Raw genomic sequence first — 18,121 nt, forward strand, 5'->3', positions numbered from 1 at the left:
TCTGCTTAGGCTGCTGTCCCTGCAGCCTGGTCCAGGATAAGTGGGAGAAAATGGATGGATGGATAGAAAATTGGTGATGTGTTCAATACTTATCATGTTATGATATTCATCACAGTGTGGTGCTCAGTGCTTTTTTAATGCTGTTGTGTGTTAGAGGTGCAGACTGACAGACAAAAACACCCGAACAACCTGGTGAAAAGATCCAGCTCAGTGCTTTTCAGGAGGCTGGACTCACATAAGGAACAGAGAACAGACTGAAAGCTGTGCTGGGCAGAGCGGCAGCAGAGGTAGATGAGTGTGTTGTTAATCTGAACATTGAGGTCCTTTGTCTCCACTGCAACAAGACTTTTTAACTCCAGCTAACCGATTTGTTCTAGCTACTCCAGGTTTTTCTATTCAGTATTAATTACGTTACAACCTTTTGTTGTCTATCCAAACAGTAGGTGTGAAGCACTCACAATTTCATTGTACATGTACAAAGTGCCATTCTAATCTATTCTATTCTATTCTATTCTATTCTATTCTATTCTATAGTTAGCTCTCTCACTCTGTAATGCACATCAGCTGTTTTCTTCATTCATACTGTTACGACTTCTCATTGGACTGTGTCAGTGGTGTGAAACGGTGCATCCAGTTTGGCAGTTTGAAGTTGACGTGATGTGTTTTCTTCTTGCATTGATGGAGTGACGCCTGTTTCCTCTTCACACATGACCACCCTGTTTGTTTGCAGCCGTGTAAGAAATTACAAACATTTATTTTTACTGTCCTACATTCCTGTCTTTCTTATTAATGGCGTGCTCATCCTCAGTGTGTGTAACATCTGTATGTGGCTCAGGCCTTCTGTCAGCATCACGCTCGTCTGCTTTGAATCACATAAAAAATAACTTATTATTCAACAGCTTATAATCTTAGAATCAATGATAATGAATAGATTTTTAATAATATTATGTGTGAATGTTTCATTCCAGCTTGATATTTATTAATGTAATGATGTGATCTGCTCCATACACTTCTCTTTTCCTTTGCATCACCTCTACATTTCACGATGAATCCTTGAATGCCGGCACCTTTCCCGATCTGCAGTCCGTCACATCTCAGCATCTGTTATTGTCTCCTTGAAGGAAACAGGATTAAGTCTGACCCTGGATGTGTGGCTGGTGATTTGCTAGACAGTAACAGACTTAAGCTAGATTTTTTTAGACTTTTGTTTGTTTGTTTTTGGGTAACACATGAATCTCAGGACTGTGATATCACAGCTCTGTAAAGTCAAACGTGTAGCGGTCTTTTCCGAGCAGATTAAGTATCATGTAAATGTCGTGATGCCTACGGTGTTTTCTTCAAACCCTTTTTTCCATATTTAGTTCGTGTAGTTGATCCAACGTCCTGGCTGATGACCAAGTGAGTTGGCATGTGAAATGAATGCAAATAAATAACATAACATTGCATTTGCAGGATGATGATGAGGTAGACATATATTCTAAAGAACATGTCGATGTCAGTCCGAGCTGTATTGGTGATGATGTTACTGTAAGGTTTCGTTTGGATTGGCCCCCCCGGCATTAAAGTGACCCGGACACTAGACAGACTCTGTTCTGTTCTTGGACCATCATTGTGGTTTAGTTGGACGCGTGTCAGGAACTCGTAGATGAGATTGCATTTGCGTCTTTGTCAGCAGCAGAATAAGTAGTAAAATATCTCAGTGCCTAAGCAGGAACTGAACTGTAAGAAAATTCCTTCATGAAGTTTGTGAATGGTTGTAAACAAACAGAATCACAGAGTCATTCAGAAAACTGTCTTTGGTCGCGTCGTTGAACACACCACTCTGTGGCACCATGCACACAGACATGTTTCACCCACACTTCGGACTAAAATAGACCTGCAGTAGAACCATGTGTCAATAAAAGTATGACCAGGCCACGCAGCTCCTAGCAGCAGTGATGATGATGATGTCATAGTTTAATGTTCAAACCATCAACAAAATCCAGCACGAAGTAAAGTCAACTTTCAAGTTAGTTTTGCTACAGTTAAGCTACAGATGTTACATTACGCAGACGAGCTGTTCACCAGTCTCATACCATAAGTGAGGCAGCTGAGGGCTGATAGCTGCAGCAGGAAGTCTAAGTGTTGGCCAGCGGGTGTACTGCATCATATTTCAAGGCTTTTGTGACATTATTTTTCAGATTTAAAGTCAAATACAATAAATACAATCAAATATTAGCAAAACTTTACTAATATTTAAAAAGCTAAAAATATTGTTTTTTGTGCTGGCCTTTAAAAATGTACTTTGGCCGGTAAACTGAGGCGCTGACCTGGGGCTGTTATGTTGACACCAGATTATTTCTGGCATTCATCCGCAGCACGGTGGCACAGTGGTTAGCACTGCTGCCCTACAGCAAGGTCCTGAGTTCAATTCCACCACCAGGCCGGGTTCTTTCCGCGTGGAGTATGCGTGGGTTCTCCCACAGACATGCAGTTAGTGGGGTTAGGGTAACTTTGACTTGCCCAGAGGTGTGTCTGTGTTAGCCTTGCAGCAGGGTGTACCTGCTTCTGGGCTCCAGACAAAGATAAGAGGATGGATTGAACACGCACTCTTTTAAAGACATCATTCAGTTACTCACACACTTAAACATGCAGACTAACAGATGCTGAAATACGTTGACGTGAACATGAAACCTGTCTCATTCAGAAGATACAACACTAAGTATGCAAAGGCTTCAGTTTTTGGTGTATGCAGTTCAACTACTAACACTCCCATCAGCAGCTCATTGTCAGGTCTTCAGGAAATCCTTGTTCATGACTCATATTGATGCGTAAGTAAACTGAGTTTTTATTATAAATCGTTTTTACAGTCTTTCTGTCATACGTATGACTGCAAGGATGGACTCATTCAGTCATGCTGATGCAACAATGAGATCAAACAATTAAGATTTCCACTGTAGCTGTTGTACGGGACTCAGACATGAGACTCAGAGGTTGCCAGCAAGTTTCCATAATAAAGCTTTAATAAAGCAGGGGCTCACCAGCTAAACATGTCTGACGCCACCAGCTCACCTGCAGTCCTATTCCAGTGTACTCACAGCGTGACCTCCAGAGCCACTCTAGCTGAACAATGCAGGGCTGAGAGATTTGCTTTGAAAGCCAGGCCTGCGGTTTGCTGTGTTATCAGTGCGCTGTCCCTGCGTCCAACACAATCTGAATGATCTTTTTTTATGACATTATAAATAAATGCACAGCTGAAAGTGCTGCTTTCCCCTGCAGAAAATAGAATTTCTTGCCTTTTGTTTTCTCATTATCTCGAAAGCATGTTGCCTTCCTCTCCACCCATTTCTGTCTGTTCTCACAGGAGGAAAAAGTGAAACGTCTCTATTAAAGGGCCCAGTTTCAATGTCTTCTTTTCCACTTTTAAAAACATTTCCTGTAATAAATAGGTGTTGCCCAGTATTCTGTGAAAAATGAACTGAGCGCATGATGGATGCGAGCAGAATTATTCCAACGATGATATAAGCAGAGGACTTCCTTTTCCTCCTCTCACGTTTTCTCTCTGTGTACATCCCTGCAGGACAGATTTATAGCATGTGTATGAGAGGGGAAGAATTCACTTTTCACTTTGTATTCTCGCAAATCATCTGTAAAAAAATGGGCTAATGCCAACCATCCATCACGCTGTTCCTGGTCCTTTTTATTTATCAGCTGCATCAAACCTTAATTTCTCTATTATGGACAGTGCTGCTTGTTGCTATATTTATGGTCCAGCTTAAAGCTGTCTTATTAACAGCGCATCAAATCACTGTGTGTATCACGGGTCACTTATACACAACGTATATCTGTAGGGTTGATACGTTACAGACTTCTGGTGACGTTCTTTGTATTAATTCACGCTCTGTCACAATGAGAGAAAAGCTTTTCTCGTGTTAATGACCAGTAACGCCTACAGTCCTCGTGGATCGAAGCGCTCAGAGGAAACCCTCCTTTCACAGGCAGAGTGACTGCCACAGTGACACGTCTCCACAGACACATCTTCATCCGAGCCGTCAAGATTATTAGCTGTTAGTTAATAAGTTATTAGTTGATCAGAACGAGTAAAAAAAGGCTGTGTCTGCACACACGCAGTAGTTTCCTACTTAGCTGAATCAGTTACTGAGGCTGCTCCATGTTTCACCGGAGCCCCGACGGATCTCAGACCAGGATCGCTTCACAATGAGAAGAATGTATCAGGCTGTATGTGGGAACAAATCGCCTCAAGGGAGTGGACTTCTGGCCCATCATCTCCCGCGTTTCCCCTTTACGTGAGACGATATCGCACACTTGTCTGAACACAGAAAACCAATGAAAAACAAAGCTGCTCATTAGAAACAGAAGGAAAACTTGTGAGTACTGGTCAGCTGATGTTATCGTTAAACAAACAGGAAACGAGGAAAAGGAGAGAAGATGGGACTTACATCCTGTGCTGTTAGCAGGCTGTATTTTCTTGCAGACTAAGAGCTGCTCCCTTGGATTGACTGGATGCCTAACTCAGCACAGACGCACTTAGCTAACTGTGCATATGGACGAGGTTGGACTGTTAAGCAAAATAAAGCTGTGTTGCCTGCCTGTCCTTTAAACACAGCATTATATTGCACGACCGCACAGCTTCAGTGTTCCCATTAAATGTGTGAAACTCAATTATTTCCTTTAGCATACAGATGAGTGAGGCCTGTGTGGTTGTTCGGGTCACAGGTCTGTGGACAGAGGATGAGTTTTTCTGTCCTGGGAAGCCAACACACCACAGCAGATCTTTGCAGATCTATATAATGGATTGCAGCAGGCTGTGCTGTCTGCCTTCCAAGAATCTGCTTCCTCTCATTATGGTTTGCCCATTGACATTTCAAGATGAGAGCAGTTCGCAAAGACTGTGACTGAAGAGAGATGCTGACATTTTGTGTCTGTGCAAGTGCTCGACAATGGTGGAGAAGCACTGACATTTGTGAAAGTGCCGAGCAGAGCATTCCTTAGGTTTTCTATCAGGAGAAAGAGAGGAAAATTACACATCGCACACTTATATCTTTTATAGTAATCTTCGCTCGTAGGATGTCACAGGAAAAGATGAGTGGTAGGGAGAGAAAAACAAAGTGCAGGAAGGTAACAGGATGAGAAGACGGAGCTGAATAAAGGAGAGATGACAGAATAAACACAACCTAGTTGCAATTCTCCAGCGGCTCACTGCGTGAAAACGTCTTCAGTCTTCTCGCTCTGAGGCTCCTGTACTGCTGCAGACAGCTCCCTGAAGTACAGAAAGCCTTCTGCTGTTGATCTTATATAAAAAGGTACAAAGTGTTCAGTACAAACAGGCCGCTGAATAATGATGATACTGTTTAGTGAAAGAAACTCGGTGTCTCTGCAGGGTTTGCACAGGCGCACAGAACATGAATGCAGAGTGAAAAAGAGGATTAATCACAATAAAACCATATAAGACTCTTTTATATTGTAGGAACTCCATCCTACAGTGAAGCGCCCAGGCCTGCCAGTGTGAGCTGGCACTATATAAAATTAAATGAATACAATAAGTTATATATTACATATAATATATATAAAGTTAATTCATCATGCTCCAGTGGCTGGAAGAGTACACCGTTATGACCATTATGATTTAGAAAGAAGTCATCTTGGCCCAAAGCGTTGCATTTACAGTCCTGTTTTTATGATCACGCTCTCAGCGTGAAACCACGTTTGAGTCAATAAAACATGCTTGCACAATTTTACCTGAACAAGGTCTTACAGGCACAGTATTCAATCAAAACATGACAAAACATGTTGCTATGAAGGAGTAAGTGAAAACTGTTTGTGGTAAACAGCACGGAGAAATGTTACAGTGCTAGCAAATCAAAAGATAAACATCAGACGAGCTGAGTGTTTGTCATAACACACTGTTAAAGAGAGTCTCCATATTTGCATCTTACAGAGTCAGACCAGAGTCATTCCTCTGATATTATCCATTCAAAAATCAACAATAGTCCAGCTTTGTTTGATTCACTGCCGTTGATTACAAACCCTTAAACAAATTCCATTGCTACTAAGTAACGTGTTACTGTAATTAAATTACTTTTTCACTGAAAAAGTAGAGTAACTAATTACTGTTCATTTTTAGGTATTTTAATTACAGTTACTTACAAGGTACTTGCGTTACATTGTAAAATAATTAAACTCGCTGAATATCATTATTTAATTTCAATAATTTGAAATAAACTCTGCCGCACTAACATCACTGTAGTGCAGCTGCGCGTCATTTCACACCAGTTTGCTGCACAGTCGTATTCTCCAGCGGAAGCTGTCGGACTGAAGCGAGTGGCTGTTTCATGACGTGGACATACTCCCGTATCTTCACTTTTCTGAAACAAGCAGACAAGAACATTACAGTGATATGTCAAAACTATGGGCTGCTGTTAATAGCAAGAGTAACCTACTGAAGCGCCTGACACAGAGCATAGACGAACACTTCTGAGCGATCCTTCATCATCATCCATGGATAACACCGCGGCAACTCCAGCAGCGCAGACGGTGCTTAAAAAATGACTGCAGGCGACACTGTGGAAGAGATGCTAGCGCTGCGTACTGTAGAGTCTCCGTCTTTAAAAATGTATTTATTATTTAAAGAGTTTAATTTCTATTGTTTGTCCACTCGAGGTTTAGAGGGATTTTAAGAAGTCCATCCATCCATCCATCGTCATCCGCTTTGTCCGGGGTCGGGTCGCGGGGGCAGCAGCCTAAGCAAGCAAATTTTAAGAAGTATTTAGTTAAATTACTTATTGAGTTTCTCTCCCTCTTTCTTTCATTCTTTCTCCCTGTCCTATCCCCCAGTCATGTCTGTCCCGTTTGTAGCAACTGAAAATAAAATAAATTCATAATTATAATAAAGGTCAATCAAATGGACCAATATGGCAAGGCCATGATGATCCACTTGGTAAAATAAATCCGCTTGGCATCTTTCTTGGCCTTCAGACAACAATTCTGATGGCTAGAGATCAAAAAAAAAATTACTTATTTAGTAATTAAGTTACTTTTCTGACACAGTAATTAGGTAAGTATTTTAAATACAATATTGACAAAGTAATTAATTACTTTTTTAAAGTAACTCACCCAACACTGCCTAGCCCTTGTACCTGCTGTCTGCATACACGCCCACGACGTCTTTAAAAAGCAGCAGCTGAGCTCTGAGCTTCTGAAGACGATCAGCTGTTGTGTGGTGCGCTCCTGGGATCATCAAAGACTGCACGTGTTCAACCCATCTTGCAAAATAAAAATTTGGATACTGCTGCACATAATAATGATCAGCTCATCTCTAACCTCCTATTATTGGTTACGTGGTGGAGTAGTCTCAAATGAGTAGCTTCTCAAATATTAACTCTTGTCAGTCCCATTCAGCCTTTCATCGATATCCAAGCACAGCAACTGTTTCTATTACATGATGTCCAGCCTAGCACTGACACCACTGAGCTCACAAAGAATTCAACACTGAGCATCAAACAGATTAGAAAGTGTGCTCAGTCTCACAGGAACGACCCTTAGTTGGTTTCAAAGAGGCAGGATTTTGTCTCCACTCACACTCATGAATCACAGAGAACCTTGAATGCTGTGTAGAGCTGATCATCAGTTATTGGGCCCCTCTTATTTAATCTCTGTATGCTTCCTATAAGTAGTGGCTCATTATTATAACTGATCAGATGATACCCAGATGTATTTGGATGATCCTGTCAGTTTATGAACTGTGACATATCATGCACCTGCATGAAATACATGTTTTCTAATGTAACCCAGCATCAGTGAGACTGATGTAATTTAAACATATAAACATATTTATATAAGTATATTTAGTATATTGCATCTTACTGATAACCTTTTTTCTCCATCGTCCATGCATGTTTTTGTTCCTTTATTGCCTCCATCAGGCCTCCTCCTGCCCACTTGCACCCACATCCACACCCCTCCCACTCTCAGTACCACCCTCCCCAACCACGTCCACTACAGCCGCGGCTCAGCTGTGATAAAGATGGAACGTGTTCTCGGAGCTCGTCATGCTACGCTTCCCGTTCTGCAGCACTGATGCTCTGATGCTGATCACCATCAAACTGTCAGCAGCTGAGGTGCAGAGAGAGGGTGGAGGAAGTCAGCGTAGTTTTCCTCATAAATAATTGTCACTCCACAGAAATGATGAGCTGAACGAAGATTATTTGTCTTTTGTTTAAAGAAAATTGAGATGAAAGTAGAAAAACACATGTTTTTAGAAAACAAAGAAACACAGCACAGTTGTTAAAAGGAGCTTTTTTAATGAAACACTGTCTGTGAACGAGGTGTTCAGTTAACAATCAAGTTTAAAACAGCACAGATTGAATCGGTGTGAATTCTGAGTGTCACTGATAACCACAGTGGAACAGAGACGCTGGTTAGTCTGCAGGACCGCGGTAACACTACTCGCCTTTGGAACTACAGGGTTTCACTCCTGACCAGGGCATCTGAAAAAGAAGTGCGTATTTTTGCCAAAGTTAATATTCCCAATCAATGTCTGACTCTTCTTCAGTCCTGTGAAGATGATTCTGGATTTAGTGCTACTGGCAGTATCGTAATTAATCATTAATGACTGGGGTGGGAATCGTTTTGATGCTTACGCGACACGTGTCCACAAAGGGAGCACAGTAACTTAATGGATTAAACACAGTTGTTATTGAGTCTTTGTGTCAGCAGGGACTCTGTGTAGTCCAGGGCGACTGTGGCTCAGGTGGTAGAGCAGATCAGCTCCTGATTGGAAGGCTGGTGGTTTGACTCCTGGCTCCTGCAGTCTGCATACTAACCACAAATTGCCTTCCGATGCGTTCCTCGGAGTGTGACTGTTTATTAGTTGCACTTCAGTTTAGAAGTGGGTGTGACCGGGTGAATGAGGCATGTTGAGGCAGCGCTTTGAGCACTCCGGGAGAGTAGAAAAGCGCTGTATAAGAATCAGTCCATTTACCATTTAGTCATTGGAGATATAATTAGATTAAAAAAACTAAGGTTGCCGTGTAAATTCAAGCCACATTTTAAGTGAAGTAAAAAAAAAAAAGCAAACATTTCAATATTTGCAATTTATCAGTAACAAAAACCCACCAACCCATGTATTTGTGTTCCTTATTTTTAAAGTGAGAATAAATAATAATAAAGTGAGAATAGTATTTAACATTTGCTTTACCTCTGCTTTGGTTATAAAGTATTATTAGGATGAAAATAAGACTGACGGAGAAACTGGTGCAGCATTGTTCTTTAGATCACATTCAGGGCACTGGTTGAACACATGCCCACATATTAAAAGTGATGTTAACACAAAGCCATAACATTCTTTTCAGAAACGTCGGGACCAAATATAAATATGAATCGAATAAGATGGAAGTTAGTTCACAGTTATCCCTGTCTGCACGGTGAAAGCATATGATCACAACAACAACAACAAGAATCCTATTCAAGAGAGACATTTATTTCAATGTAGCAGAAATGACAAACAGTCTATTCAAAGCTAAATAACGTTTTGTAGCTAACAAGTTGCAAATTTTTAGTATTTTAAAGACAACGATTGCCTTTGATACAAAATGAAGATATTTTCTTATCAAGTTAAATATATATTTTAAAATATATGAATTATAATTAACACAGAGACGATAATTAAGTAGTTGTGGGTAATTTTGTATTTTGTGTGGAGACAATGGAAATATGATTTGTGAACAGCCAGGTTTACCTGAGTGAGTTCCTGAGATAGTCGTTGTGAATCTTTTCGTACTCACGCTGATTAATCAGTGTTTGGATCGTGCATGTTTCATTTTCACTGAGCATCCTGCCTGCTGGCTTTTCTGTGCACGGACCGTTGGGATCAGTAAAGACGCTGTTGATTGATTTCGCTCTTGACTGATCACACAACTACACTGCTGCACACACACACACACACACACACACACACACACACACACACACACACACACACACGTAAAGCTTCCAAGGTGCTTCTTTAGCATCTTTAAAATGTAATTTAAAATGTAAAATGTTGTAAAATGTAATGTCTTCTCTTGCTTACTGAGTTTTTAGGAGATCGGCAGACATCGTGACTAACAGTGACAAACAGGTTACCCCGTAAAACACGATCGAGAAACATTTTGGTAGCTAGGCTGTAACGTCTCCACGCTGGATCAATTTAAGATGAGCTTCATAACAGTCTGCACATGTGTACAGATTCCACCAGAGAAGCATCACAAACCCAGACACATTGAGGTGGTCATAAAAGAGCAAATGTAACACCAGTGACACTGAAAAAACAAACACTGATATACAAAGTGGCTTCTTTTAGCTTTTTAAAAGATAGAATATGTAACACAGGGATAATGTTTTTTTACGCTTGTATTATCTTCTACATTACATCATTACATCTGCCTTCAACAATCTTAAAATCCTTAGATTCTCCACATGTGTTTGATACAGTCTGTGTACATGATGCCTGTAAGTGGCACCTTTACTCTCATTCTAACCACCAACCAAATACAACAACAGGACTAAACTGTCACATAGTCTTAATGTGTTTTGACCACAAACAGCAGCACTGGGCAGCACTGTAACATAGCACTAGCTGCTTAGTTAGCTTATGTATTACTGTGATCGATATATCATGTTTGCTGGCTTACTGGAACGATACAAAGAGAATATACTGTGAGTATCGCCCAACTAAATCTATGCAAAGAAAACTTTAATGCTTGACACTGATGATGAACACAAGCAGGATTTCTTACTGAGTTATGACTGTTAAAGGGGAAGCTCCACTGTGATCCCAGGAAACTGATGAATTTATGTTGAGAAGTTTGGAAAAGAAACATTTTGAAAACCAATCCCAGTTCTACACTCTGGTTCATAAATGGCTTTACTGGAGGATTGTCTTTCTCTTTGCTTCTGTCCTCTATCACTTATTCTGCTCTATGTCCATGAAGATAAACGAGTAGAAGTTTATTCCTGCTCAGACTGACACCATCACAGTCAACATTTACAACAAGAAGAATCATCATGGCAAATGTATGGTGTGTGAAAATTCCAAGCACTCGGTTTTCCAATTATAGTACATCCTGCTTAACTGATGCTTATTAATTCCTTCAAACTCATTATAGCATGTAAAATAGAGCTCCCTCATGAGATGAATACTAATGTAAGTTTCAACAGTTCAGCCGCTGCCAGCCGTCTTTCAGCTCAGAGGTTTGCTTTACGTTCCTGCACCTAAACAGAATAAATCCCCTTTGATAAAGAGCATTTCTAAATATTTCAGTCACTGTAACAGACTCAGTGTATTTGCTGGTGACAGGTGTGTGTCCACTGTGCAGGGCTACACGGTGGCACGGTGGTTAGCACTGTTGCCGCACAGCAAGAAGGTCCTGAGTTCAATTCCACCATCAGGCCGGGGTCTTTCTGTGTGGAGTTTGCATGTTCTCCCCGTGTTTGCGTGGGTTCTCTCCGGGTACTCCGGCTTCCTCCCACCGTCCAAAGACATGCAGCTTGTGGGGATAGGTTAATTGGATAACCCAAATTGTCACTAGGTGTGAATGTGAGTGTGAATGGTTGTCTGTCCCTGTGTGTTGGCCCTGTGACAGACTGGCAATCTGTCCAGGGTGGACCCTGCCTCTCGCCCTACAACAGCTGGGATAGGCTCCAGCGCCCCCGCGACCCTGAAAAGGATAAGCGGAAGCGAATGGATGGATGGATGGAGGTGTGTGTGCAGTGCTTGTACAGCGATGTGTGCGGATTATGTCCAGACTCGCTGAGAGCTCTGCAGTCAAGTGCTTGTAGTTGGAGTAAATAAAGCATAGAGTCGGGGTTCCTTCTGACTGACACTAAGCCAGCGGGGTCAGGCCGTAGGGCTACCCCAAACAAAAAACCTCAACACTTCTTTTACCATTGCTCTTCACTGCTCGCCAAAGGCTTGATTGATTGATTCACTGGCCAATCAGAGTTCATTGATCACAGAAACCCTTACCCCCAGCTCTCTAGGCCTTCTCTTAGTCCATTCATCTGCTGCCTGTCAGACGTATTCACTCGAGGACTGTAGCTGTGAGTGCTCACACTTTTACAATAACCTCCTCTGGCTTTCTGAAGAAAGTCCTTTACAGAGTTTCAAATGGAGGGCAATAAGGTTTTTATTTTAACGTCTGGTCTCGATCAGATGGCTTTTGCAGTAATGATGGATTTTTCCTGGTGTAAAACCCAGTGCTGGTTTTCTAACACTGGAATATTTATTTTCCAGTGTTAGAAAACCAGCACTGCTCAGTGTCAGCCATTGTTAATCTTCAAAACTGACTAGGTTACTTTTAAACATATAACACTGTCAAAAGTGTTAATTTAACACTCAACAGTGTTGTATTTAACACTCAGAGGTGTGGACCCATATAGACACTCTCCAGTGTTAATTTAACACTGGAGATTTTGCTGTGCACATCTGACTTGGTAACAGAGAGATCATCAGTCACATGACTTCCTATTCTGCTTGTGCCAAAAGATAATTCTTCACAACTCTGTGTTAAATTGGTGAGATCTGCAACTCTGTGGCAGGTTGCTTTCCATAGCATCAGTCAGACGTAGGTTGTAAATGTGACTCACAGATAGTTGGCAGGCATAGTTTCTAAGAGCCATTGAGGCCTTCAGCCCCTCCCACCTTCTCTTAACCTGGTCAGAGAGGAGGAAGCAGGTGGAAATGGTCTGTCTAAGGAGAGGAGGCCGTAAGGCAATGAACTGAACTGATGACTCATTTCTAAGTATTTTTATCAAGTCTCAATTACATCAGTTTGGACTTTAATAGTGGAACAGTTTCTGCCTCTGTGCTGCTTTTAACATGAGCGGTTATCGAGTAGTTTCATCAGAGCTAAAGTTACTGCTCAGAGGGTCACGCCTGAACCAACAAACATGGTTCCCTTTAAAACATGCTACATTCAGAAACGTGGTAGAAAGCACTTGTTTATGATGGTCAGAAGCTCAACAAGAGCTCGGTCTCTCACAGAGACATCTTTGAGTTGACTGAAAAGGTAAAGTGTGCGAGCGTAGATATTTGGTATGTTTGTGTCCTGGGACTTGGATGTACCCGATATGTGGAATGATTCAGAAGTAGCTGCTATATTGTGCCAAAAGTAGAAACCGCAGGGCACAGTGTTATCTAATTGAGATGGCGTTTAACCTTTAATGACATGAAAGTCTTTTTGATTGTTGAATCTTTGTTTCTCGTATGGTAAAATTAGCCACTTTTAAAAAGCCATTCATTTATTTTCTATGTATTTATGTGAGCTAAACAGAAGTCTCATATTATTGATGACTGTTACTGATTGTATGCCTCTTTGTTTGCAGGGGGGATATTTGAGTCCATTGAAAGTGGCCCATCAGGTGCGGAGGAACTCGCCTTTAAGTTTGCTTTAAACACAATCAACAGAAACAGAACTCTGCTTCCAAACACCACACTCACCTATGACATCCAAAGGATAAACATCTATGACAGTTTCGAGGCCTCCAGGAAAGGTATTTGCTTGCTTGTGATTGTGTGTGCATTCATATAAATATATATGTAGTCACTGTTTCAGGCCCCTGAGCTGAGCTGCACTCGTTTAGGTTGTGGCAGTTATAATCAGGCGAGGGAGAAATGGCTGAGCACTACAAATGTAAACAGAGATAATTGATTGGTTCCAGGTAATGACTCAGCGGCAGTAATTCAAAGACCTGCTTGGCCCCCAGAGACAGCCAATAAAGTGCTATAATCTATCAGTTTTCTGTGTGCATCAGGCTGACATTTCAAGTCCCTTATCAATTATGGGCCATTATATCCTGTCTTAGTGATTTACTCAAGTCTCTTTTATTAAATAAGGTAATCAGAGTGCACAGCAAATACAAGGATATGTGTTGTTGGTAAGTCATCAAACTGAAGATGCACCTGTAGACCCATGATGGGAGTATATTTAATAGATTTAGACTTGTTGTCAATAGACAAAACTACACATGAGGACAAAATTATTATCTCCTCTTTGAGCCACAAAACACTGCTGTGAAATTATGTGCTTTAACTCTGTAATGCCTAAAGCTTGTAAAAACCAGTTAAATGGGTTATCTTCCAGTTTACATCCAGTATGAAAACGTTAGCATGGTTTCGATCTGTCTGAGAAAGCATGACGCCAAAAACAAAAGAAATCCGTTTCGACTGGTTAGAGTTGTTGATGCTCATGAAGCAAAGTTACCAAAGTGTTTCCAAGTATCAAAAACTGGAGTGCAGACATCAAGAAAATGAAAGAGTCAGTGCAGGATAATCCTGTTAGAGGAAGCCAACGATGTCAACGACTCTGTAACAAAATCTAGAGAGAGAGATGTCAAAAGACCCCATGACAACTGATGATACTTGGAAATGACTTCGTCACGTTAAAAATTGTTGACTCAAAGAAGAAGAGACCACTTCAAGCTGGACTGCAGTACGCTAAGGTAACCTGGAGAACGATTATGGATACTGGGCATGCTTCCTTTGGTCAGATGAGACAAAACTACAGCTCTTTGGCCACAGCGCTGCTGCGTATTTACCAAGAAAGAAGGAAGAGGCGTATAACCCAAAGTGTAGGGATGCTTCAGTGAATCTGCAACTGGGAATTTCGTAATTCAATACTGGGTCTGGTTTGTTGTTTTGTCTTCCCACACTTTAATGATCCAAAACATATTTTACTCCAACCTCTAGAAGACCAAAATGAATGATATTGACTGACCTGCACGAAGCCCCGATATGAGTCCTATTGAAAATCTGTCGGATGAATTGAAGACCAAGGTCCATGTCAGAAGACCATTAGGAGGAGTTTGAGAGGTTTGCCAAAGAAGATGAGGCTGGGACTGCACTTACTGGAAACTACAATCCTGTAAAAACGTATCCAGTAAAAATCATGCACAGTTGCATCAGGGTGACTAATAATGTTGATCTTGGTAGGTTTTAGCTTTTGTGAAATAATATGTTACTGTATGCAAAGCAGAACGATCAAAGCACACAACATAAAACTAAACCTTTGAAAAATGACATTTTCATAAGAATGAATAATGATGAATTGTAAATAAATAATTCTGTCCTCATCTGTAATGTATGCAAAGCTGACCTGTGTAATGGTTATCTACATCTATCATGGAGCAGTGGTCTGATGCAGAACACAGATTAATGTTGACGTATTGCATCCGAGGAGCAGCGGGCTAACCAATTTAAATGCTTTGTCTCCCTAGCCTGTGACCAGCTTTCTCTTGGGGTAGCAGCGATTTTCGGTCCCTCTCACAGTTCCTCTGCTAATGCTGTCCAGTCTATTTGTAATGCCCTTGGGGTCCCACACATCCAGACCAAATGGAAGCATCAGGTGTCAGACAACAGAGATGTCTTCTACGTGAGCCTTTATCCAGACTTCTCCTCCCTCAGCCGGGCTATCCTGGACTTGGTCCACTTCTTCAAATGGAAGACGGTGACGGTGGTTTATGATGACAGCACTGGTAAGGCCGCATACACAGTTCTTGTACTGAAAGTTCTTGTCATATATACATTTAAAAAACTTTGAGAGTTTATAAATGTTTTAATAGCATTTCATGCTAAAATCTTTTCACTTGAAAAGATTCCTTCCCAGTATTGAATGTTCAGTTTGTGTTTGGGAAGAGGAAAATAGTAGAGTGGTCTACCGTGAAGGTATGGACATGACTTTTATTTTTGTTGGACAAAAGAACAAAAGCAGGATGGTTAAGTTCAAACTGCATCCAGGAGAGAAGCATCATACTGCTAACAGAAATCCATCTGCACAGATAGCATGCTAAGACAAAGCATGCTATCTGTGCAAAGAGCATGCTAACACAAAGCTAGGCCCTAATCTGCAGCAGGTTACGAACGATGAGCTACGTGTTCATGCAGGTAGAAGAATTATTGTGGAAATGACTTTAAGTGTTTTTGGATTAACTTTGAACTTTGCTTTATGTATATACGTAAAAACTAAAAGAGAGATCCCGTATATGTCCTCATTCGTATTGAGATTTGTCTTAATCTAGGTGACTGTGGCCTTTAACCTGTTAACTAATAATTATGGGACAGTTTCTTTCAGATCAGTTTAAAAGTATTGAAACAAATAGATTTAAAAATACTTCCCTCATTGAGTAATTAAGTAACATACTGCAAACTAAGACATAAAGTGTAATACATTACAAACTGCTGAAGTTTTGGAAAATAGAGGGTTAAACTTTTTTCAGTCTGACCTTTCACACACACATTTTTCACTACAAACTACAAACAATCATATATTCGTTTATCTTTCAGTGTACTCTAAAAAACAAAAGGTAAATCAAAACTACAGCAGTGCTACAGAATCCAAGAACTCTCTGTGTCACTTGCTTTTACTGAGGTTTTGGCTTGTTGAGTTCATAATCTGTGAGGAAGTAGCTTTTCTCCTTATGCGGTGAATGAAACCTTGTTCAGACCTTACGATGAGTCCAGTCTAGGTCACCAGATGACAAATAAGCCAGCAGGCTGGGTACATGGACCATATGCCAGAGGTCAGGGTAAGTGCCAGCATGGAGACAGGCTGCCAGGCCTCCCAGAGTTCCATCCAACAGACAGGCTGCAACTGAACTGGCCTGGATCGAAGAACTGCAGTGCATGTGTTCAGCTAGTGCATGCTTTGTGGAACAAACCAGTAGGCACACGTGATCAGGGAAATCTGCAAATAGCAGATTTTATCAGTGGTTTGCTGTCCTTACGTTCTGTTGTGAATAGTCAGGACTAGAGATAAGCAGTGGAAAAGAGGTTTTAAGTCAGCCATAGACACGTGAGATTTGTAGTGTTAGTGACGGTGCGTACACACCGAACGCGATAGACGCGACCAGAGCGTCAGGTTTACATGAAGTCAATGGAGGAGCGCGATGAAGCGCGACTGGGGGTCCCGCGAAAATCCAGAAGCAGATTTGCGTCGCGAAAACGTGTTAGTCACACTTGAAGCGCGAATAGAAATACGCGCGGCAGTTTGTGTGGTGCATTCACGCATATCGCATCTACAGCTAGAGGTGGAAAAATATGAACTCAAGCTTCAAGTCGCGCGGCGACAACCAATCAGGAGCCTGGTCAAAGGGGCAGGTCCAGCCAAAGCTCCTTCTCTTCCACTTTAAGCTGGGTCTTTTTTATTCCTGTCTCCCTGTAAAAAGTTATATTTTATATATTTATGTTTAATGTTTTTCTGTTTGAGAATTTTAATATTATTTCAAATAAATGTTGGTAATGACTAATGTCTCAGTTCTACTACACAGCAAATATTGGCACACAACTTGACATGTAGAATTTATTTCATATTATATCATTTCCTGTTTCATATGTTAGGCTGCCCCCTCTCTATGCCTTCTCCAATTTTGGTGATTAAACACAGCTGGACGCATCTTTAGCTCAGTTGGATGAGCATGTAGTCACATATCGTATGGCTGAGAGCGGGTTTGACTGCGAACGCTGTTAGCTGGCGTTAGCTGAGGTCAGTTCGCAGACTGCAGACCGTTTCTAAATACTCAAGTACACGAGTCTGTACTCACGTTTTCACTAGCCAGGACTTATAAGTTCACACGGGGGTCTGGACTTACCGACTTCCCCAGCTCGATCGCTCTACAACATCATAGCTCCGGGGTTTTACTGCCATCCCCTCTTAATTTAACGGTGATTGATATCTGCAATGGAAACTACACATGACATAGAAATTACATATGATGTAGTAGATCTCTTCAAGAAAAAAAAGATCATTTAAAAGCGTATCTTAAGGACTTTGACTAAATTCTGTTTCATAATGTCTCATAAGCTTCATATAGTTAAGCACAATCACTACATGACAGAAACACAAGCTTCATCTCTCTTAATAAACATAGTCCACATGTATGCCTGAGAAAAAACAAACAGGTGAGACGTTAGAATGCTTTTATTTTAGCAAACACTCAAACCTACAACAGACAGCTGCTGGTGTTTGGAAGAGAACGGAACAATATTTAAAATATAATCTCATCATTTTTGGAGCAGCCTTCAAGTATTTTGTTTGTTTGTGTGTGTGTGTGTGTGTGTGTGTGTGTGTGTGTGTGTGTGTGTGTGTGT

At 41.1% G+C, this 18,121-nt stretch overlaps 1 protein-coding gene across 1 annotated transcript in view; it reads left to right on the plus strand.

Moving 5' to 3' along the window:
- LOC102207761 (glutamate receptor ionotropic, kainate 2-like) overlaps positions 1–18,121 on the plus strand; it is a 327,213-nt gene that overhangs the window by 66,295 nt on the left and 242,797 nt on the right. Inside the window, exons 3-4 of the mRNA XM_013915653.1 lie at positions 13,363–13,530; positions 15,253–15,510. Coding sequence (XP_013771107.1) covers positions 13,363–13,530; positions 15,253–15,510 — 426 coding nt within the window. The remainder of the gene's footprint in view (positions 1–13,362; positions 13,531–15,252; positions 15,511–18,121) is intronic.

Source organism: Pundamilia nyererei, unplaced genomic scaffold, assembly GCF_000239375.1.
Source record: "Pundamilia nyererei isolate P.nyererei 1_Seehausen unplaced genomic scaffold, PunNye1.0 scaffold00342, whole genome shotgun sequence".
Taxonomy (NCBI): domain Eukaryota; kingdom Metazoa; phylum Chordata; class Actinopteri; order Cichliformes; family Cichlidae; genus Pundamilia; species Pundamilia nyererei.